This window comes from Malurus melanocephalus, unplaced genomic scaffold (assembly GCF_030028575.1).
Source record: "Malurus melanocephalus ecotype Western Australia unplaced genomic scaffold, MMel_1.1 scaffold_83, whole genome shotgun sequence".
In the NCBI taxonomy this organism is placed as follows: domain Eukaryota; kingdom Metazoa; phylum Chordata; class Aves; order Passeriformes; family Maluridae; genus Malurus; species Malurus melanocephalus.
This window is the reverse complement of record NW_026623315.1, coordinates 401,481-426,229: the sequence shown is the minus strand read 5'-3', so window position 1 is coordinate 426,229 and position 24,749 is coordinate 401,481. Positions and strand designations below refer to the sequence as shown.

Genomic DNA, 24,749 nt, shown 5'->3' with positions numbered 1-24,749 from the left:
CAGTTTTCTTTCTTTCTGTTTTTACACAGAAAGCTTTGCACAGCAAGRAGTGGATCAGCTACTGTAAATCTGATGTCAGGTTAATGTTTGCCTCAGGCAAACACTCTGCTGAAGTGATTAAAGATGATATGTACACTCACTGTCACTTCTTGGMTCTACTACTGTGTAGCACCATTACAACCTACCTAACCCATTACTTAAGGTACTGAAAAAATCCCAACTCTTCAAAATACAAACCTTGGGCAAATTTTGGGGAAGTGGTTTTTGTTTTTTTTTTTTAAATAAGCCATCTGCCTTTTACATTGCTTGTTATAGCAGTGGCTACACATAGCTGAAATACACAGTACTGTTGCAGTCACCTTGAATTAACTTTGTATATGAGATCTAGCAAAAGAACTGAAAAGATGCGGGGACTTTAAATACTCCACATATTTTAATGTGATCATGATTATTAGTTTCAGCTGTAATATGTTCTGTCCTKTATCTACAGCCCTCCTTCAGCAAAATCCTTCCTTCCCTTTTCCCCATCAAACATGTTACAGTCAAGAGAATATTCTTAATCTGATATTATAAAATTGAAACAGAAAATTCAGAAAATGTTGCTTAAGTAAGAGCCAAATTACTTCTGGATTTTGTAGTAACTTCTGCCACAAGGGTTGTTTCAAACAATCCTTAACACTTGCAGATGAAATATTACCTTAAAAATCAGCTTCCTTTGACTTTTTCCATCAGTGTCTCTTCCTGTCTTGCCAAATAAACAGTTCTTACACTTTGCTGAGACAACCAACTGATGTAGGGAGGGAATCCACTGCTTTCGACATTGGGTGATGCAACTTGTTTCCATGCCATCTGCCATCCTCTGCTCTTCCCTGTTAAGGATCATTACTGACAGCCACTATGCTCTTCCAGCTGAATTATCAAACTCTTAAAGATTAACTTCTTTTCCCATTTACCTTAGCCATGTCCCTTCTCCTTAGCCACCCTGAGAAGTTTTGTCTAGGCTACTATTGTAGCYGTTGGCAAGAGGGATAGGTAGAGCTCTAGGGAGCAAGAAAATCACAGAATGTTGAGATGGAAGGAACTCACAGGAATCATCAAAGCCCAACTCCTGACCCTGCACAGGACACCCCAAGAGTCACATCTATGCTCTGGTGTGACATACATTGTCCAATGTATTGGACAGCATTGTCCAAACACTTCTTGAACTTTGTCAGGCTTGGTGCTGTGACCACTTCCTGGGAAAGCCTGTTCCAGTGCCCAGCCACCCTCTGGGTGCAGAAACTTTTCCTGATATCCAACCTCCTAAACCTCCCCTGGCACAGTTTCATGCTGTTCCCTTGAGTCGTGTCACTAGTCACCAGAGAGAATAGTTCAGTGCCTGCCCCATTGCTTCCCCTTGTGAGGCAGTTGTAGACAAATCTTGGTTTGAAATATGAATTGGGAACTTGGTACCATGTTGTATTTATAGCAAAATCTAACCACATTTTATTCAAGAATAGAAAAGTAACTTGAAAGAAGATTTCCACCTAGTGCTGTTCTCATTTGTGCTGCACTGAAGACAACCCCATATACATTCTAGAACATAGCAGCTGGTATACAGAAATGAAACACATGCAAACAGAATTAAGTGGAAAGTACACTAGTCACGCTGGAAAACAGACTCAAGCACTTCCAAGTGCTTCCAACAGCATCAATTGCAGCTGGTGCACTTCCTAGGTGTCAGCAGTTACCCGTATGGAAAGCACCTCAAATTTGCTTATTTGAATTTAACTGTAGCTTTCTTTACAATTAGTAACATTCTGAAAACCTCTTAGCCAGGAAGATGACTGTGCTGAAAGAAAAAAAAATAACCTTTTCTTTATATACAAACTGACAAGATTGCACAATCAATTAAAAATAGTTTTGAACATTTAATAAAAACTCATCCTAGAAACCCAACTTTTGGTCGTGAGGTCCCCAAAGTCTCTTCTTCATCCAAAATCTTCTGCAGGGCTATGTGCAGTGACTTGCCTACTCTTTGTCCTGTCTGCAAAACAAAAAAAGCAAAACAAACCTGAGACATATGCTTATTAACAGGAAGACAACTCTTATGGAACACTTCCTTTTGACAAATATTTTCCCTTTGATGATTCATATACACCAGCTGGTATCATAAAATATGGTTTTAATTTAGAAAAATAATGGTGGTGAAAGTTTCATTTTAACTTGATTAAGTTTTGGAAAACTGTACACACATAGGCAGTGCTCTCATCCATCAGAGATGCATTCCACAATCATTAATACCAGATTTGTGCACCACTAGATCACCCAGGAATACAAATTAAATTCACATCAGGCACAAGCACACATTCAAATTAGCCARCGCACAGAGCATGAAGCACTATTTTAGCTGCCAGAGGACAAGAGACACCTGACCAGCAAAGCAGCCTAACAGAAAGTTCAGTAAACTCTTCTGAATGTGCTCAGAATCAGCAGAGTGAACACCCTGTCCTGGGGCCACAGAAGCCCAAATTACACGCTGGCTGCACCACCAAATCATCTGTGGGCAGACACTCCATATGATGTGCAGTTCCGTAGTGCTCAAGGACCTTAAAGGATGTTTTCTTTATAGAAACAAACTCCAGCAGTGAAAATCCACCAGGATTGTCTCCAGTGCTGACCTCTACTCTTCCCACACGCCCACTGTACTGTGGAAGCCACAGGGCAGGGAAACACTCGGAAAAGATCTTAAGGCAGCAGTGCCCATTAGAGCTTTTCCAGGGTCTCTCCGAATGACCTGAAATACTGACTCCAAACAGAGATGAAGAGCCCACCCATCTCTAAAGAGCCAATGGCAGACTGTATTATAATAAGTTTACTTGCTCCTGATCTATGCAGTGAAGCACTGGCCTGCCATACAGCTGCCACAAAACTTTTTCACCTCCTGGTGACAGCTACAGAAATCCTGGATGCACAAAACTGAAAATAAGTGGCATTTTTAATTGAAGAGCCAGGCGACAGAATATGGCCCATGGTGCCAAAGAAAATTTGGGAAGAGCTCTGATGCAGCAGGGTAGCTGTCAGTCCTAGACATTATAACTCACACTAAATAAAGTGGGGCACACAAGAACTGTTACACTCCGCCCTGGGACAAAGATCACGGCAGCAGCCTGGAGTCRTGAGGGCAATACACTTTCTTCTCCTCAAATGTAGGACAACATCACTCACACCARGTCAAAGTGAGTGGGAACTGTGAAGAGCTTTCGTAYTGACCCAAYACTTAGCTTGCCATCYTATTCCTGCTTGCCTYTAGTGGAAAGGATCATAAACTCAGYAAAAAAWTAGYCTAATGCTGGCAGCTTCCCAYAACTTYCCCATGAAACTCCCTCCCTAAGAGATATATCTGAGAACATCTGTTCTCTACCAGTCAGGAAAAAGTGAACATCCTCYRACCTGCAGCCAAACCATTCAGGGACAGAGGTGTCAAACATGGGTTACTCAGTTCCTCCACTGGGCATTCCCAGGCCTTGTTTTTCTTGATATYCTAAACTGGATGTTGAGTTTAAGGCAGGACCAAACAGATAATCTCTGACCTTAGAGAAAACATCCTGGGGTTTTTTTTATGATCAGCTTTATCTCTAATTCCTGCAGAGGAATTAGAYAACACCTCTCTACCCAGGTAAGGGGAGTAAAAGGCATGTCTGAATGCAAATAAAAAGCCCACTGGTACTTCTGGGATTAGCACTCTGGATTGRCATCATGACAGAGTCAAGTACCATATTACTCAGCTGTAATTCCCACTTGWGACCAACTGTTATCAAACTTGGCTCCAACTGCAGCATTCCTCACTAGAGCCATGCAGAAATGGCTATCTCTAGGAAACTGAGCCACCTTGAAGCATCTAATTTTCATTCTGACTTTCAAGTTCAAAACCCATTTCTGTCTCATGCTCAAGGCCAAACTTGGGCATGAGAATTTACACTGGAGAACAGATTTAAGAAGAGCCTGAAGAAGGGTTTAGAATGTAACTCTTACATGGATGTGGACAATTTCCAAATACTGTAAGTTTTATTAAACAGGGACAGATCAGAAACCCAGTAAAGAAGAAAAGAAAAACAGTAAAAGTAGAACGGTAAGCTTATAAAACAAATGAGTTGTGCTAGAACACCATGCACCAGCAATTCAAAACACCATCTCGACTTTTATGGAGACTTTACCATGTTCGAGGTTTTGTTCCTTCAGTCTTTAAAAGAAATAATAAAAGAAGAAACATGTTATTTAAAAATACTCTTGAAGTCTATCAGCTTAAGCTTTATTATCTTACAGCTGTGAAGTACTTGAAGCCTGAAACAAATGTGAGTACCATACATGCCAGGAATCTAAAAGCTTTAGACAGTGTTCATTCACATTAGAAGCTGTTTCAAAGAAACTGTCTGTGACCTTCATGAAGTCCCTTGTGCACCAAATCAAAGTACCAAGATCTCTGCTTTAAAAGTCATTACTGCAGCTTTCCATACACAACAAGTTCCAGTTCATCCAGTATCATCCAAGACAGTAAACTGTTCAAAATTTCTTACCTCCATCATTTCAAAAATACTCTCAGGATCCAGGCTACCTTTCCCCACTTTCTTCATAGAAGTGATGGCACCTTTACTGGTCACAGAAATTAGCAGGCTTGCCAAAGAACAGGCTTCTTCCTGRAGAGTGGCATCCACCACATGCCTATATCCGATCTATATGTTAGTGACAAAACARTGTATTAGTCTGCAGTTCTCAAAGCTCCCCCATTAAGAAATTAAACTGTGAGTGCTGGCTTTGTAACTTATCTACAGCCTCCCATCCTAACATCATGTGGCCTTTGGAAGTGGTCAGAGACTGACTTGATAGCACAGGATTTAATCAGCCTCTGCCCCCAGATTGTGTATACRTAAACAACAGAGTTGAGAGAAGCATGTCMTTATTTCATACTKTTTTCTCTACCATCCTTTCATCTSCATGAAAYTCCATATCCACCTTTSCCTGATGCTCCAAGCACAGACTTTGCTCCCCTCTATGTGAAAATGACACATTCCAAAACTCAGGTGAGCCCACACTTCAGCAACAGCTTCTCTACTATTTATGCAACTTGCTTAAAAGAAATGCCAAGCAAACATTCAGGTAACYTTCAGGTAACTGAAAATGCAGCATYCATAAAATGAACCTTAYTAGCCTTGTGCTATATATGGAAGACAAAAAACATGTTTGAAAGGAAAGRGACAGTATTGCACCCATGAAAATGGAGTTCTGTCCTCAGTGACAAATATTCATCATGTAACTCCAGGCAGATCACACAACCTCTATGCTTGAACACAATGGCCTCTTGTTTTAACATACTGGTGTATCTGCTGCTCTGGATGTTAAGCAAGAAGCAGATCAAAAATACTAAACAATTTCTCTACATGCAAGAAGACGCATTTTATGAACGCATCAAGAAGAAACCTAGAAGTCAGAGTTGCAAAAAAAACCCTTATTCAGTAAAAGTTCTTCTTAACTAGGAGGCCAAAGACAAACAAATATATACATAGTGGACACTGACCATTTCTGTAACAATAATTTTATCTCTCGGGAAAAAAAGAAATGGCAGGCAAAATTAATGCAAACTGGAGTCTCTAGGCAGAAAGTCAGAAATTTGTCAGGCTTACTTTGCTTAGYGTGACAATACAGGGCACCTCATCTACATTGAGTCGAATACAATCATAAGGGTCATCAGACAGCTCAATCTCTTTGGTGCCTTCTTCATCCTCCAGAACACGCACTTTGGGTATTCTGTGGAAACAAAAGGTGTAAAATCATTGCCAGAACACCTAACAAATACAGCTGTTACACAGTCACAACTCCAGGAAGTCCCTGATCTTCTAAATGAGGCAAAATGTTTAAAAATACAGTCCAGAATGTGATCAAAGTATTAACAACTTACTCCCTGAAACTACAAAAAAAAACATTGTAAGTGAGAAGACATTTAGGATAACATCATCATATTTACATCATTTAAACCATTAGAATTTGAGTTATTTTTTACACTATTTACACAAGGAGAAATTCTTTTGGAACTTGTACAAATCAGTTCTGAACAATTCCTGGCACACCTGCCTGGACATATAGGAGACAAATTACCAACACTGAATCCTTTTGTACTGTGGCTCCCAACCTYGCAGACAAAAGTAAAGTTGTCAGCATTACATCAGTTGTACTGTTTGGCAAAGCTGTGACATCAGAAGCAAATATAAACAGTAAAGCTCTTCAGGAAAGAATGAACAGCTCTTACCAACTAAAGAGATTTGGGGGAAAAAGAAAATGGGACATTAGTATAATCCTTTCTGTAGTGAGATGAGAAGATTGACAAGATACTCTACTGTTCTAAGGAGAGATATACAAGGGATATATAACATACCAGGACAAAACAGTGATGAAAAACCAGGCAGAAATCCAATAAATACTTTCTTCTCAATTGTGAATGATGAGCTCTCTCCCAAATGAACGAGATAGACTCCTTATCAGTYGTACATACATTGTATTTGTGATAGCCATCTAATGGAATTTTTATGGGATGATTTAAGGCAGTTTTCTTAGCATAATGAATGAAGTAATTTAAAACAATTTAGTAGAAGATGGTATCTCAAGCTGCCAAGAATGTCAGTATCTTATACACCCTCATTTATCCAGGTGCCTGCTAGGATAGAGCATACCAAGTTCACCCACACTACTCTCTCTTCCACACATTTGCACTTGAAAACAAAATATTTCAAGATGTCCCCAGACAGCAAACTTCAGTAACCACAATCTGGTTTTATGTTAGTACTTTTACAGTAGCATTGTGTTTTATAACTGCACTCTGGAGATTACATTCTTTTATGCCATCTGAAACAAATCTCTTAAAAGAGGGGGGATTTAATGAACAYTTCCCCCCACTAAAACAAGGTGATTTTTATTGTTCCCTGGAAAAGTATTTTAGTTTTTTGTGGCTAAGAGTCCTGGTGGCAAGTACTTCAAAACAGCTATCCCTGCTCCAATGACAACAAATTCCCTACAAGCATGCTGGCCTGAGCCAACCCAAAAGGAAGACTTTGAGTAAGCAGAGCAATTGTGATGTACACTTTTTTCCTGAAATGAAACTCCAAATGTTTTCCAACTCATTAGAAATGCATTGAAGCCTATTTTCAAGTTTAAAACATTTCATTAAAAGTTGATGGAATAAGGTCACAGGGTGACTAATCTTCAAACTACACAGGACAATGGACAACACTGGACAACAGCCTAGTCAAGCAGGAATTGTACGTGCCAGAGCAGTGTTTAAAAAACAAAGCAAGATTTCAAGAAAATATGTGAGATTAAGCAATTTTTAACTCCAATCTAAAACAACTTTGAAACCAGAGCAGTGTTTGGTCTGCGAGAAAAAGTTGCCTGAATTAATATCTGAAAAATGCCTGCAAGGAGCTTTTTTGGCCAAGAACAGATGAGAGAGGTGTAAATTAGAACTACTGCAAAGGCAAAAAGATCAGACACAAGCATCACAGTTGCATAAAAAGTGGGTATACGGACACAAAACCTAGGCAAAGTGAATGTTTTCCAGAACACTGTAGATTTCCTCTCCCAGCTTGTGAAGATTTATCTTAAGAAATAGCTGTACGTGTTTACTYTGCAACTTTTATTTTTCTGTTTTGATTCCTGCAACTAATCAGGGCAGAGATGTGTACAGCAAGATTCAGTCACATAACAAACAGTGCTCTTTTCTGTGTATGCAGATCCAGATTTCACAAACCAGTCCCACCSTTGAAAGCAGGCATCAATTCTGCCTCTACCATGCTGCGCAGCAAAAACTCAGCATCTGCAAAGCTGTTGTGCCATGAACTTTATGGTTTTTGTAACTTGCCTATTTTTTGCAGCCTTGGTTGCAAGTAGGCACATTCCACAGGACAAAGTTTAATGTCTTGGCACAGTAGYTAACTGCACATTTTACAGTATCTACTTCCATTATCCATAAATCCATCCATAAACATCTGGGAGACATGGGTAAGAATAAAATCTGGTATCTGCTATCTTGTGCACATGATCTTGACATAGTTTTTAGAACCTGAGGAATCAATACAAAGCTGTACAAAACTGTGAGGAGTAAATGTTCYCCCTAAACCAGTCCTATTGTCATTRTTCCATGCCTGAAGGGGAGAGGAGTCAGGTCAGGCATTCAAAGGATTTAAATCCCTGCAGGTCTTGTGCAAGATTCCTTAAGTCGTGATGTTGGATGTATTTAGTTCGAAAACAAAATGTGTCCTCAGATATTACAAAAATGCTTAGAGCAAGATTTTAAATTGAAGCTGAAGTTTTCAAATACCTATCTGAATATCTAAAATTTTGTAGCTTCAAAGAAAAAAAAAACAGCTGCTCTTTGTTCCAAGACTGCAGTCAAGGCTGGAAACGATCTAAAAACACTTAGAACAAAAACCTGGTTGTAAACAAAGGAGGAAAAGCAAATAAGAATCAAAAAGGGACACATGTCGAGCACAGTTCAGAACACTTAATCTGAAGCAATCTCCAAACTGACATCTTGTCTTGTTTGGAGAATAATACTTTATGGAGAACAGGCAGCTACTCTTAAACAACCTTATGTCAATCCAAAGAAAACCCAGTAGCTACCAAGCTAAAGACAAAGGAATAGTGGATGAGAACAACAGGTTTTCATCTTGAATTTYACCTCTTGACTTTCTGAGCTTGTATGAGATGAGCTGTACTAGCATTCCCTGCTCAAATTAGTAAGATAGGGTTTTTAAAGGTAAAAAATCASCAGGCTCTGCATTGTGTCATACTGTACCACATTTTGATATGACGCCCAGCTTCAACAGGACTCGTGATGTTTGCCYACAGTCCAAAGATTATATAAAGGACACAGTTGTCAAAAGAATAAAATAAAGAAGAAACATGAAAATAATTATGTCATCCATCATGTTGTCCATGTTCCCAGAGCAACAGATTTTCTTCTATTCACTTATTTAATTAATTACTTTTTATTGATCTTCTCTCTTTATTCTAGTTAAAATAAGAAAAAGACCTAGTTATCTTATAAATAAAGCATGAGCCTTGGATCTGCAAAACAACTCACATGCTAGCTAGTAACTGTTTTAACTCTATGACTTTTGCATCCTGGCAACTCTCACACAGAAACACAAGCATTTCTCTAGTGTACTGCCAACTCCTCTGTGAGCCATTACATTTCTAAAACTATTTCTTAATGTTAGAAAAACAATCTACTGTTAAAAGTTACTGCTGAAAACTTGATTAACATTGGAAATTTCTCAGCAACATATACAACTTCTAGTCTCAGATGGATTCTCCCCTTATTCCTTTTCAAGTGTTTATAACCTGATATACTGCCTGTCTTCAAAAGGATATTTTCCTCTTCTTTTTGCATGTACTTTTCCAGATCTGGGAGTGTGCCTTGATTCCCTGATAAATATGCCAGAACGACACTACTGATTGTAGCAGATCTCTAATTTAATGCTGAAGAAAATTTAAGATCCACTTTTAAAACATTTATGCTTGTAGGAGTGAATCTTAYTAAAAACACACAGAGAAAACTTGCACCATTCACTCCAACAATTTTATTTTTTTCCATTCTTTGAATTAAAATGTATGGGATAGAGTTCTTTTAAAGATACATCRTTTTCCCCTCCCCACAATCTCTCATTACCACTTTTTTCCTGTCCATTCTAAAAACTTTCTTCCTGTCCATTTTAAAAAGAACTCTAGGCTGACAGTTAAAGAGAATGAAATCAAAAGTGGGAAATCAGGATTAGTTAGAAATCAGTAGTCACACTGATAGAGGTCTTCTTATTCAGGAGCATCACATATCAGTAAATATTTCTTATTTCAAACCTACAAGGCGTTAACACCAAGGCCTCCAACTACTTGCAACAAAACCATATGGTTAAGACTGTTTTTTCTGGATCTGGATAGACAAAAGTTCCATTGTGGGCATGATTGTGAATAACACGCAGTAGGACACTTGACTGTTTCAAACTGAATTAAAATAACATTAGTTCTTGTTACTTGCATGCAAATGACCGCCTTGTATCTGAATGCAAGCTGTCTTGGGTATTTCTTATTTAAATAATTAAACATTAAAAATGCTTTGCTCACAGAGAGTATTTCTCTTCCACTTCCCATGCCACTTCCACCCACATGAAATGAGATCTGTGCTTTACCTTGTGTTAAAGAGAGCTGCCTTCACTGCGATAGAGATTGCATCAAAGATGTTCCCACCACATTCCAATAACTAGGGAGGAAAAGAAGAACCTCTTTAAAAGAAAATCAGGCTAGTGYCTTTAAATGAAGTCTTTATTTTATTTAAGTCTACTTGAAAAGGAAGAAAATTAATTACCAGAACAGGTTTTTTAAAAACGAAGTTGTCTTTAAAGCCTATCTATGAAAAGAAACAGATAGGAAATTTAAGATTTCAGCTAACTGTATTATACATGCAAAACAGAAGAGTTAATGCACTTATAATAAAATTAATTATAAAATTTAATAACAGAAGCTGAAAYGAAACCACCACGTTAATCTTCTTGTGCTAAGGTACTGATCTAGACTATGACCAGAATACTCTTTATAAATACATCACATTAATTCTTTAGTGTTAAATCAAGCAATTAATTTTCTATATTTTATTTCAAAGAGCAACCTTTTTTAAAGTATCAGCTGGACAAAACCACCTGGGAGAATCACTTTCAAAGAAGAAACACAAACTGTCACCGAGAACGTGGTATGGAAAGCCAGTTATATAAGGTACAGTTATGAAGGCACATCATGATTTATTCTCTTTATGGGAAACAGTCATGGTCAGGTTTGTCTTGTAGCTGAAAGTGATCTAAGGAAATCCTGATGTCAAAGTCTAYTTCAAATGAGTGTTTTCAACAAGTGAAACATGTGGAGGGAGTCTAGCTCAGCTTCTTCCCATGAAGATTGGGAGAACCACAGTGAAGGAAAAGCAGCACTGCATACTAGGAAAAACGGGAGGGCTCCCATAACCACTAATACCCTCTGCAGGCTGCCAGAAAACTCGGAGATGTGTCTGTCCATAGCTTACTGTCACTTCTCTRACAAGCTCAGCTCTCAGCTGCCAGTACTATTTCCTGAGAACATACACACACACACAGGGAGCAGGCATGTGGAACCACTTCAGCAAGAACATATGGATGCTTCTCCATGACAYCAATCTATACTGTATGAGGAGAGTAAAACAAGTTCTGCAATCCTGATCRCATTGATTGTTCTTCAAAATCTATTTAAAAAAGAGATGAACTCCTGCATGGGGAGCAAATCATAAATGAGATATTCTGTAAAGACAGTTTCACTTTATGAAGACAGACTGAATAGAGTAAAAAGAATGACAAAAAGTTGGGATAGAAAACTAAATACAAAGGTGATCGGATTATTTCTTTGCAAACAGCTGCTGGATATAGACAGGTTAACTTGCCCCTTTCAGTCATTATTGAATTTTACTTGATAACACAATAAGCCTCACAATATCTTTGTTATTGAAACACAGTAATGGGATGTGCCTGTGCTGTTTCTAGGCTTGTGTTGAGGCTGCTGTTCTAAAGCTTTATCTATACTACAGTGGCTCCTAGAGGCAAGGAACACGGCCTGCACAGAGCACTGTGCAACAATCCCTCCGAAAAGAAATGAACCCTTTTCTCAGCGGAAGTGCTGTGTACTGAGATTCCCCCAATTTATTTATTCATGTATTTATTTTYAGGACTAAGAAAGTTGCACARCTGTGAGTTATGGGAAGCAGTGGAGTCTTTAGTGTTTTTAATTCAGCGACACGCAAGTGAAAAAGTTATTGGAAAGACATGGTAACACATTGTAGACCKGAGCTTATTCAGAGAAGCTTTTCCTTCAAAAGTAGAGATTCCTAACTTCTTTTTTTTTTTATCAAACTGAGGGGGTGAATAGGAAACATGAGGAAATCCTGGAGGGCRCTCAGCAGTGAACTGCAAAAATTTCAAGAGAACCTAATGCACCCTTGTCCTCCTGACACACAATCAACTGTGACTGGGTAGGGAATGGTAAGAGATCGCACAATTTGATTCTCCTTGCTTAGCACAGCAGGCTGCTGGGGCAAATTAGGTGGAGAAAGCTATACACATAGATCAAAACCCACTTAAAAATGCCTAAAAGCTTATTTCTGACATCAATGGCTTGCTTGGAATAGGGAAGAAATTGAGGGAAACAYAGAGAGGGTGAGAAGAGGCTTTTGTGATATTCCACATTCATAAGCTACTGTTTGTAAGTGAAATGCCTTCCATTATTAAGAAAGAACGCATATACTTTGAAAGGTCAAGATATATATTCTTGACYTTTGACACTATATCTCAATGTGTCTGTATGTCTGCATCTTTGTGGTGTGCATCATTGAAATTATTTTTTTCCAGTTTGATTGTACAATTATAACATGTCCCAAGTACACTGACCACTAAAATATTTGAGAATATATAAAGAAAATATTTGAGAGATGTTTTTAATCAATAAAGCTGCATGACTCTGCAGAACACACTATTTYATCTTTTAAGGCTGCATGTGTCAAATTTTATTTACACAGAGGGGCTGAATAGAGATGTTTCAATCAAAGTGCACAGTGCTAACTAAACTGCATAGCAATGGAATATCTCCAGGCTCATAACATTCCTTCTGGATCTTTGTCTTTCGGAACAAGAGACTTCCCGACAAATACCTTCACACCTGACCACAAAGTACCAGTATTTTCAGCCTTACGGCAGATTTAAGGCTTATATTCCCTCCAATTTAACTGTGCACCAATGTAAATAATTTCCAGCAATTCTGAAGGAAAACATCACCCAAAGGACTTTCTGTGAATGCTGTTTTCATACTCAGAATCTGATTTCCTCAAAGGATGAATAATATGAGTTGCTCCTTATATTAGCCCAAGTGTCATCCCTCCACCACATTCTATTAAAAGTAGAATTCTATAGGAATGATTCAGCAASAGCAGCTTCAGGAAAATCTGTAGGTGTCAAGCACCTACATTAAGTATACACTATCACATGTAATATACATGTATTTGTAATACTACCTTTTCTAAATAGTAGACGCCAAGAAAGTGAAAATACAGAGGCCTGAGGTGGAAAAAAAAGGTGGAGGTGGAACAGAATAAGAGAGAAATATTAGCAGTATCTTGTTCAAAATGTACCAACAGCTCTCCAATGGTTCACACACAAAATCCCTGCAGAATATAGCATTAAAAGACTCAACAAGTGTAGGGTTGTAATTATGAACCTGCAACAAATGCTTCACTGGCACTGTAAAATGGGCTAAATATAAAATTCCTCACAAAACATAGGTCCTGATATTTATAATTTCAATACAAGTAGTAGCAGGAAAACACCAAGGCTGTTTTTCTCTGTAGCTGTGGACAATCAACWAATCTGTCCATGAAGAATCAGGTAACAACCAGCTGTAACTCACCGAAAAACTATACTGAACAGTATACATGTATAAATATATGCAGAAGCAGTAGCTTTATGAAAGCCTTTGTTTATGCAGTGCCTATGCAATGYTAAGCAGCATGTTGCTTAAATAAGCACAGCATTTAATATTCTGTACCTCTGCCTGTAATTACCTAGTAACTAAAGGCCCCAGTGTGATTTCTARGAACTAACACTTCATTCTCCATTAAACCATGCCAAGCTGCAATAAGCCAGTGACTTAGGCTGTTAAAGCACTCAGCAGAGGTACATTTTCCATCATTCTGTATGTGGACTGCCACGGCATGTACCTCATCTACTGTAATTAGGCTAATGCTACTGCTTTTTAAACACCTAATGAACTAATTTTCACATTTATTTAGGTCTTAGTCTAAATGTCCCTGTTTTGTTCAAAAAACCACTGTATTTAATTTTCTGTCCATACAGCTAAACATTTTGCACATTATTTCACAGACACTAAAGGATTCCTGTGAATAAGAYCCCTCAACATATCTTCACTCCCTAATTTGAAAAGCAGAAACTCAAATTCGGACTAATAGGATTTGGAAATAATGTTCAGGAGAGTCTGACTTGCGGACTTCTATTAAAATTCCCATGACAGAGTGCTTTGAATACAGTATATTCTGGAAACTGAGCTGCTGTGTGCATGAGATTTGTATGCATAAAATTCAGTTTCCATTTTTCTCATGAGAATAAATATTCAATTTATCTTCAATACACGTATAAAACTTTCATCAAAAAGCAACTAGGCTAAACCTAGCTTTTGCCAGTAAAGTTTCTGTTTTACTTTACTGAATTAGTAGTGACAAGACAGCAAAGAAGCAGACACGGTGGACAGTTATGTTAGGGCTAACATGACAACTTACGTTCATCAGAATAATATATTTGCTGATACATCTAGCTTGGAAGAAAAGTTTACTTTTCTATAGAGGTAATTTCCCTTATCAGCTTAAGATCACTGATTTTTATCTGGGACAGATTTGGAGTATTCAATGTTTTATTAGTTCTGCAGTAGAGCAGCAGCATCAGGAAGAGTAGAAAAAGTGCAAGCTGAATAAGTGATTGACTAAGTAGATTCACAAAAAAATGGCCATCCATGCTGTGATGCATTATATCACATTATGAGAAATTGTTGTTTTAATATAAAAAGTATGCAAGATTATGCTAAGTCAGTCTCTGCCTCAAAAATTTTGTTGAATCTTAGTTTTCTTTCTGTACTTACCAATACATCCACATAGAGAACCCAGCAATGCTCTTTGGGATTAATACAAAGGGATTTCAAGTCTACGCTATTTTCACAGCTGAATACTCTGTACAGTGTATTTGCTATATCTGTGCCAAGTTCTTCTCCTCCCCGGCCTTCCAACTCAGGAGAATTTGAAGAACTAGAAAAAGAAAGAAAAAAATAYTTTCACTTATGAAGCAGCAAATACCCAAAGAACATTTCTTAAATATAAAGCATGAGAAGCATCTAAGGACTTACTTGTRTAAGAATACGCATCCTATCTGAAAAGGAATGATTTTCATTTTGCATAAGAGAAGGTTTTGATGCAGAAAATACACTGATATTTTGTTACAAATACTAACTAAATCCCACTACTGTCTTCAGTTCCCAAGTTACAGTAAAAGTTGAWGAATTCTCTCAGAGATTATTTTTCAAGGACTGCCACCTTCTATCACCTCAACCCTTTAAAAAAAAAGTAACTGAAAGTGACTGAAATCTGTACTAAGTTCACAACAGCTAACAAAACAACCTAGTAAGAGCTGAATGTTAAATTATTAAGAGAATGGCTAAGAAGAGAAAGATGTGATGATATGACAAATAGAATACTAATTTTTTATAAGTAACGTGACTGCCTGACCTTAATTGGTAATTTCTTTACTGAGTGTATTGTCTGCTATCAAGCTCTTTAAAGAAAGCAGGTCATTWCTCTCAGCAACTCCAGCTTATGGAGAATAGCAACTAAAGAACRTATTTTCCTGAAGGGACCTGACAAAGTGTGCGGTCTTGACTTCCCTGACTCCAACATTCACAACCTTTATTTATAAGCAGTCATGCAAGAAAGTCCTTGGGTACTGWGGCCTGGTACACAGCTAAGAACAAACTTCTAAAAATAAAAGAAAACAGGCCTACAAAAAGAACCCCAAACAAATACAAAAAAAAAAACAAACCCAAACCAAACAAAAAATGCCTCACCTCCAAATAGCAATAAGATAGAGAGAACGTCCAGAGAAGCATATAGAGCAAAATAATGAGCAAAGATTCCAAACCCAACCTCTAGTTATCAAGAGGGCAAGAACATCTCAAGTGGTGGACCTGTAGCAGCATTGCAAATTTTGTTTTAAAATAAACCAGTCAGACCTCCACCAAATTAGTTTCTCACTGTCGAACACATCAAAGAAAGTGGTTCCACAGAAGTAGTTTTGGTATGTTCAAAACCTGTAATAGCAAAGCCCCGTATTCTCCTGACGGGGCACCTCACAGGGCCAATTTCTCATATATGTTCTGTGTGTGTAAGATGATATAAAACCTTAGTACACAAGGAATACAAAAATACAGCAGAAAACTAAGTCTTGGAATATAAATAATCCCTTCACCTTTAAAAAAAAACCCTGAACAACTAAAGATTAAGGCTTGACTTAAGCCATCAAGACAGCTGTAYCAACAATGCTGCAGAATCTATAACCTCACATATAATTATCTACTATTATTCTTACCTCACARTAATTCTCCCACCTTGTTGTTTTGYAGAGTTGATGAAAACTCAGAATGCCAGGAAGAACTACTGGATTTCACAGAAGTTATTAGCTGCTACTATAAACTGACAGCATTACACATGCTTAAAAATACAAAGAAAACATTACTGCCAATTAAGCACCGTTCCATGCTTCCAAACCACATTGGTAAGCACTGCAAGAGTGACACAAAATATTATTCAGAGTTATTAGACACCAATTTTATGAGACAGAATCATATCTAGGCAAACTCAGTGCTCAGTCAGGTCTTCAGGTTGAATTAAACAAGCACTTATCCAGGGAAGCAGCTTTTATGAAAGTTAACAAGATTGTTCTGTTTAAACCACTCTGTTTAAATCATGGTTATGCAAGCATTATGATCTCTATGATAAGCTGAAAACAATTATGCAAACTTTAATCTATGCCTCATTATTATTTCTAAACACGAAGTTGTATTTTTTGATTACAAGTGAAYGCTTTCTTTGACAATGAGTAGGAAGTACCTAAGACTCAACTGGAATATAGCTGTATATTTCACTGCATCTTAATTCCATTATTTTATTAATACTTCAGAAACACATCAGTTCCTTGTAATCAAAGTCAAATAAAGAAATAAGGTTAGCAGGATATTATTATAATTATATGGTAAACACTGCCACCTAATGCCTACAGACTATTGCAGTAACTTACACTGGACAATATCTGAAAAGAGGTTGTCTTAATAGACTAGAAAGAGAAAATGCTAAAAAATTTGCTTATGGAACATAAAAAGGACTTAATAGTGGTACACAATTTCTACTCCCAAATAGCATGCAATTTTCAAGATTATCAAAATAATTTCACTGTCACATTCCTAACAGTCTAGATTCCTCCTAAAGCATAATGATGCTTCTACCACAGATCTCTACTGAATTTCCAAACTCTTCCTGTTACGGGTCAAAATTTTTCTCTCACAAAAGCTAAGTATTTCCTATCTACTGCTTAGGTCATTAATATACTGTAATCTACAGAAGGTCAGACTTGGACAGATACATTCCTTGCTTCCCTAATTCCACAAGCAAAATCTGATGCATTCAAGGAATTCGGATGTCTGCTTTTCTTGTTGTTTCTATTTCTTACAGTTTGAAAGYGGTAAATCAGATCAGCCACAAAACTCAAGCATGAGAAAAGCAGACACAGCAGTCTTTCAACATCAGGATGMATGTCTTCTCCAGTGATGACGGGCAGTAAGAATACTACATAGGACATGGGTTGTTTTATAATAATTAATTTCTARGATCATGAATCAGTGCCTCAAAAATCATCCCTTCCAGAGACTCACATTAAARTCTGTCTCAGAATGGGACTAAGTGTGCTGCTCAGATTTTTGRTAAAGGACTCAGAGCAGAATAAAGAAAAATAGAARTTTGGAGCAGAGAATTATAAACATGATCCAGCAAGTKATTATTTTCATCAGTAAAAGAAACTAATGTTTCTTTTTTWAAAAAAAAGKAAATGAAAGTTTTGGGAAATAAGTGTTTTAAGATAGCAATTGATGCAGCCTGAGTTTTTATTATTAACTTGAACAATATAAAAGCCAAGTAGAACACACAGGAACTTCACCAGGAGATGCAGGTTATYAAATTATGCTCGGTTACCACCACCCAGTGGCGGTCTGGAAAAGCATCATGGTACTGACAGCAGTTCATTCCTCTTGACAGAGAACAAGCTGTCTCCACTTAGTGTTTTTTGGATTTTTCTGGAGGATAAATGACACCTTTCCTAACACCACAAGCACATGAGAAGTGACTACACTTCTCTAAAGTGCAGTCTTTTGGCCCCTAGTATCACAGAAATTAACCACCCGAATCTATCACAATATCAATGCACATCTCCCTCCCATCTTATGAAGCAGAGATCAGCAGAAAATACAATCTAACATTAACCTAATGAGTTGAAGTTTTTCTAACATGTATTTACAAACACGGGAAGTGTCACAGAGTTGCCACATGTCCACAGACCAATTCTTTTTGTAAGGAAATGTTCCTGCAGCCAGTGGACTTTCTTCATATAGAAACCACCAGAAAAAAAACCAAAACAATAAACATGTACTGTTTAAGGTACTTCATACATGAGTTCTAACAACAGGACCACACTCAAGATCATCTTCCCATTAATATTTTTGAACAGCAATTGAAAACAAAATATTGATTCACAGGTTAGTGCTTTCCTTTACAAAGCATAACTTTCCACAGTTAACTAGAACATGGGGATGTACAGAGCCAGTCTTAGACAAGGCCACATAATGTGACATATCAATAGATATAGAAAATTAGGTCAGAAATATTATCAGATATACACTTACTTAGTAGCTCTCGTGCATCAGCTTTACAAACAGCATATTGGTTAAATGCCAGAATAGCAACGWTTCTTCGTTTTTAATAAAAATAAAAAGAAATGTCACATGCAAAACAGCTAACTTGACACTGCCAAGGCTTTTATGAGAGGTTCCCAAAGCACATGATGTCGTAAAGAGCAGTTTTGGGAAATCTGCAAGACATGGATACTGTAGTCTCAGACTGCAGACGTCTAAACTAACACTGAGATGGCACTGTTCTATCTCAGAGCAACCTGAAAACAAGAGTTCTCTGTTTTTCTCTAGTTTTCTCCATAATTCAAACACTAAGAAGACTGTAAGGATAAACAACAGTCCATTTATAGCAAAACRCAAGGAATATGATTAAAAACAAACACACTTTTAATTAATAAAACATGAATTCACTGATAAATATGTAACTAGATTTTCTAATTAGTTTTTGCATTTGAAGTTTATACTTGCGATTTTTCTTTTTTTAAACAAAAAGTTTTGTACAAAACACACTTTAAACTTTTTCCACTGCTTTCACAGACAAAGTGAGTAAACCTTTAAGTACAGTTAAAAGTACAGTCTGCATTGGTCAGACAGAGCCAATTCTTCTGTTGAAGAGCCAATGTTTTTTTGAAAGAGGATTTCTCTATTTCATCATGTGAAAAACAACAGCTGACATTTTTGTCATGAAGATAGGTTACATGAATGTGTACTTGAACCACTCTTCTTTTCCAGCTGCAGTGATGCTATGCAATTTGGGATTGTTTTGCTTAACCTATTTTCATTCTTTCACTCCTACTGATTTGCTTCTTTTGGGTYTGAGGACCAGCAGAAAATTTCTCAACACTGACTGCTACTGAAACAGTAAAATAACTTGTTTCTATTACTCAAATCCCTAGAGAAGGTTAGTGGAATGAAAGTATAAACTYCTGAAYAATGGCAAGACCTGATTAGTAATTTATTCCAAATATTAGATCTAYTTCATTATTTTCTAGTATACTAACCAGTCAACAAAAAATTCCAGGTAACCTTCATCTGGTTTCTCCAACTTTGGTGTCCCCATTTCAGCTTTTATGCCTACCAAGATATCAGTTTCTCCCTATTAAAACAAAAACATATCACACAACTGGAATTATAATGACAGAGCTACTTGTTTAATTTAAATATCTATGRCAAGCTGACATTTCTACCTTTCAGTTATTGGATCATTCTATCAGAGTGAACTTAAAATAACATTTTGTTAAAAAAACAAAATGCTTTAGAAGAACAATATTTAGCCCAAGATTCTTCAAACAATTACCATATGTATTACCTTTCTCTAGATTAAAAAGACACTCTTAATATCCAAGACTACTCCTGTCCTTTTGGTTTCGTAAACAACTCCTTCTGCAGAACCTTCATAATGGTGCACAGCACATTTATCTTCTTCACAGTAAACTYGTCAGAATTAGTTTTGCTTCATTCTAAAGGAATAGAAATATTTGTSTCCCCCTAGGAATTAGGCTCAACAGCAACTTCAGTTGTCAAGATTAAATGTTAGATTAGTTCAGACTGACGGCTATCCAGGCACTTCCCAGCAAATCCAGCTCAAGSCAGCCTGAACTAATTACATATCCTGTCATTATTTCCATAATTCAGAGTTTTAGTTACTGCTATACACACAAACCCATYTACAAGTAGCATCAACTTAACCAGTCACATGAACAAGAAATTTCACCAGCAAGGTACCCACCCTCTAAGAAATTTACCTACCAGCTTTACTCTTGCAGATCCACTTGTGTTTGATACAACATCTGTTTCTACTTCTGCACATCTGTAGTCTTCACAGCCACGACCATCTACACGAAGRTCCTCCTAAGTATGACAATCAATATATTGCACTTAAGGGAATCGATAATGAAAAGCAAAAAAAAATCCAAAACCCAAAGCCTCTGTGATTTTAAATTTTCCTTCTCCTATACCAAACACAGTAGTATAAAAGCCAAAACTCGTAGTTCCATCATGGAGTACAAAAGAATCAGCTGTAGTTTTTCATTTATATCTCATTTATGTAGAGCTTGCAACAAGTAATCTGCATGCAGACATAAATTACACCAAGTCCCTCCAATTCCCAAAAGAAACCTTCAGATTCCAAAACAGTAATGTCTTTAAATGGTACTTTTTACCTAACACAACCCAGCTCTTTCCCAGGATAAGCAAGTTCTGTAGTTTTACATCAGTAATTAGTACCCCAGCAGACAAAAATATTACATCAGTAATTAGTACCCCAGCAGACAAAAATAATACACCAGCCTTCCAAATGCTTTCATCCATTTGTCTTTCAACACCGGGTATTATTCATCCTCTGACACTATCCAGCTCTTTCCCATAAATACAGGTTTTCAGTAAAATTCAGTAAAAAGACAGTTCTTTATTTTTTGTGGCTTCTCCCTAGACACCCCTCACTCTTCCTCCTTGGTCCACTCAYGTTCCTTTGCTAAGTGACAGGCTAAAACTCTTATCTAATGGCAGTAACTTGAGAAAGAGCCAGGGAAGAGGTGGGCAAAGCCAGGAAAGAGGAGCAAATGGGRACAGAAGGATATTAAGCTACTARCATCCGAAGGAGGGCAATGAAGRTGSTGAAGGGCCTTGAGAGGAAGSCTTATGAGGAGAGGCTGAGGCCACTTGGCCTGTCCAGCCTGGAGGAGCCTGAAGGGAGACCTCAYTGCAGTCTGTAACTCTCTCACAAGGGGAAGAGACACAGATCTCTCCTCTGTGGTGGACAGTGATAGGACGCGAAGGAATGTCCTYAAGTTTTGTCAGGGGAGGTCTAGGTTGGAYATTAGGAAAAGGTTSTTCACCCAGAGGGTGGTTAAGCACTGGAACAGGTTCCCCARGGAAGTGGTCACAGCACCAGCCTGACAGTGCAAGAAGTGTTTGGACAACGCTCTAAAGTACGTGGTATGATTCTTAGGGTGTCCTGTGCAAGGCTGGGACTTGGACTTGCTGATCCTTGTGCGAACCTTTCAACTCAGYTTGTTCTGWGATTCTGTGRAAACAAATCCACGTCCGGCTCTCAGCCYGCTTTCCGTTCCGATGGTCAGGGTGCTCAGATGATCACTGCTCCAGAGGTTCGCCTCCGGACACARCGGTGGAGTGCTCCCTCMTTCCTTCCCTCCTCTCCTCCCTCTTCCCCAGCCTAACCCGCTCCCCGCCCGCGGTACCTGGACTCCATGCACGATGTACAGCTTCTCCGCCTCGCTCAGCACCACGGACGCCATTCCCGCCGCCTCCCGGCCGCACCTGCGCAGTGCCCCGCTTCCTCCCTGCCTTCCTTCCTTCCTTCCTGCTTTCCATCAGCCCGCCCGCGGCGGGAGCGCTGCCGGGTCCCATCGCCGGTGTCCCGCCCGCCCAGCCGGCACCGGCACCGGCGCCTCACAGCGGGAACTCCCCATTCCTGCGGACAAAGCGGGAGGTGCAGCCGGGAAGCCACAGAAGCCTTTCACAGGGAGCAGGCGCAGCGCTCTGGATGCGGTAGCCGCTGGGCACCCCTCATCCCRGCCAAGAAGCGRGYCCTCGTGGTAAACCAAAGCGCCCGSTCTCTGCGTGCCCTCTGTCCAAAACTCCTGAAGGAGGCTCTGGGAATATCCCAGTGCCCAAAAAGGGATCGCGTAGGGATAGTCCTTTGCTTTCCCTCATTTTCCTTGCGGAGTTTTTACCTCGGTCCAAGCGAGGTGCGGTGCCCGGGGAAGGCTGGTGCAGGAGCAGAGAAGAAATCAACCAAACGCTTTCGTGAGGAGATTATGTTGGTACTGTGCCAGATATCGCTGGGAAAGTGCTGTGGGAAATGTAATTAAAAACTCGCACTATATATTAAAACAATAATTATGGGCTGTTTTTTTTTTTTTTTTTGACAGCCTTAATTGAAAGTTTCATAACAGTCGTTAATCTAAGTTTGCACGCCTTTTTGCACAGCTGCTGTGTATAATTTTCAGGGTGTTTTTATAAGATGCTTTGTGACTTCACACTGATGCTTGATTGGATAAAAATGACCCATGGCTCCCAAGGATTACACAGCACACTGCCAGAGTTTATCCAACTTTCCACAGCTCCTTGATCTATCAAATGTGCAGAGCATTTCTGGCTGTGCCTACTTGGTCAGGTGGCATGATGCAGTGGAAACAAACTTCAAGAATGAGGGATATTTTTGGAGGTTTTAGTTTGGTCTGGTCCCATTGGCAGGCTGCTTATCTGTCAGCAGTCGGAGCAGAGCTGATGTTTCTGGGACTCTTCCCATGGCTTACCTGCATCCAAAAGGAGCCAAGTTTCTGCACGCTTGGGTTGTTGCATGGGGATTCCTTGTTGCTTCTTGGTGGGGAGAGGCAGCGGTGGAGCCTGGCGGAGCTGGGAGCTTGGGTAGCTTGTCCTCCCCACTCACCCGAGGGAGGTGAGCAGGGCCAGATCTCCTTCCTGGGCCAGGGGAATGACAGACAAAGGCAGTGCCCATGCCTGAAAGGGCCCTGGCTTGTATATCCTCTCTAAACATCTGCCAGTTCTGCTATCCAGCACAGTGATCCTTCGTTTGACTCACAGTGTGATACTTGTGTGCTCACATTCCAAAGTGTGAACCAAACAAGAAGAAATCAGAAARTCTGTGAAAAAGTGAACGAATTCTTATTCTGAAATACAGTGTTAATGCAAATGCACCCTATGATTTTCACTGAGAGCATGGGAAGATGACATTTTGGCTCTCAGTTCCTTGCTCTCTCATAGTTTAGCCTACAGCAGCTAACAGTTCCAACGGCCAGGAAAGAGCAATATTTTTCCCCTCTGCCATCCCAGCTTGGAGTTTACCTAATGTTAAATTCTTGCATATTCCAGAGGCTCAGCCAGCAAATCTTGTTCACGTGCAAACAGTTCTCTAGAGGTTGGAAGAGGCCAGGTCTGGCTCGTTTTCCCTCAGGGAGAGCAGAAGGCATTCTCTTGCCCTAAAGAGCACTTCTGAGGGCATTCAATTCCAGCAGTAGTGAAAGTTATACAAAATTATTCAATACAAGGCAGTAGTGAAAGTTATACAAAAAAGGATGCCAGGTGTTTCTTAGGTTTGTTGGGGTCATTTTTGTTTGTTTGTTTGGTTTTTTTTTTTAAACAAAGGGAAAGCAATGTATTTTCCTCTAACTTCATTATGGTAAATGACATACATTGGCCCAAAAAAAAGCCAGCCTGAGGGAATCCCCTGAAATGTGAAGATTTGCACTGCATGATTAATGCCTGGCAAGGCTGCAAAGACTAGAACCTGTGGCTTGAGGTGGGCAGTGTCAAGCAAACTCCATCCTTGCTCTGGTTCTGAACATGACACCTGCAGCGGAGCACTCCATGACAGAATCACAGTCACAGAATGTGTGTGGTTGGAATGGACCACAGTGGGCCATCTGGTCCAACATCCCTGCTCAAGTAGAGCCATGCTACAGCACGTGGCACAGGATTGCATCCAGGTGGCTCTGGAATATCTCTGGTGAGGCAGACTCCACAACCTCCCTGGACAAACTGTTCCCATTGAGTGTGGTCACTGCACAGTAAAGAAGTTCTTCCTCATGTTCAGGAACTTCCTGTGCATCAATTTCTGCCCATTGCCTCACATCCCATTCTTGGCACTACCGACAGGAGCCTGGCTCCATCTCTTTGATCTCCCTCCCTGTAGACATTTGTACACATTCATGAGGTCCCCTTTCAGTACTCTATTCTTGAAGCTAAACAGGCCCAACTCTCTCAGCCTTTCCTCCTAAGAACGATGCTCCAGTCCCCCAAAAATCCTGCATTGCTCTGCACCGTACCACTCCTCCTTGGGTACCAAAAGATTTTGGATACCTGCAAACCAAAGACACCCTGAACCTGCCTGGGCTCAGAGGTGCCCGGTGAGGCACAACCATCCGTTCCCATGTCAAAACAAAAAAGTGTGGGATCTTTTTCCTCACAAAACCGGCACCCCTCCCCGCCCCCCGGCACCCGCACGCCCGGGCCGTTAACGAGCAGTGTGGGCACAGGCGGTCCGCAGCCACTCGGGCCCGTCGCCGCTGCCCGCCCGGGGACCGGGGAGCCCGCGGCGGGGCGGGGAAGGGCAGGGCCGGGGCCGCGCTGCCTCCCGCCGCGGCCGTTCACTTCCTGGTTCC

The 24,749-nt window shown here is 39.5% G+C and overlaps 1 protein-coding gene across 1 annotated transcript; it reads right to left on the bottom strand.

Moving 5' to 3' along the window:
* Positions 1–309: 309 nt before the first annotated feature.
* EXOSC7 (exosome component 7) lies at positions 310–21,903 on the bottom strand. The gene is made up of 8 exons (XM_057367694.1): positions 21,804–21,903; positions 20,353–20,454; positions 19,605–19,699; positions 14,740–14,902; positions 10,215–10,285; positions 5,661–5,784; positions 4,557–4,712; positions 310–2,026 (listed from the first exon to the last, which is right to left on the bottom strand). Exons 1-8 carry the CDS (start codon positions 21,858–21,860, stop codon positions 1,922–1,924), a joined length of 873 nt encoding a protein of 290 aa, XP_057223677.1. The 5' UTR covers positions 21,861–21,903; the 3' UTR covers positions 310–1,921.
* Positions 21,904–24,749: the final 2,846 nt, after the last annotated feature.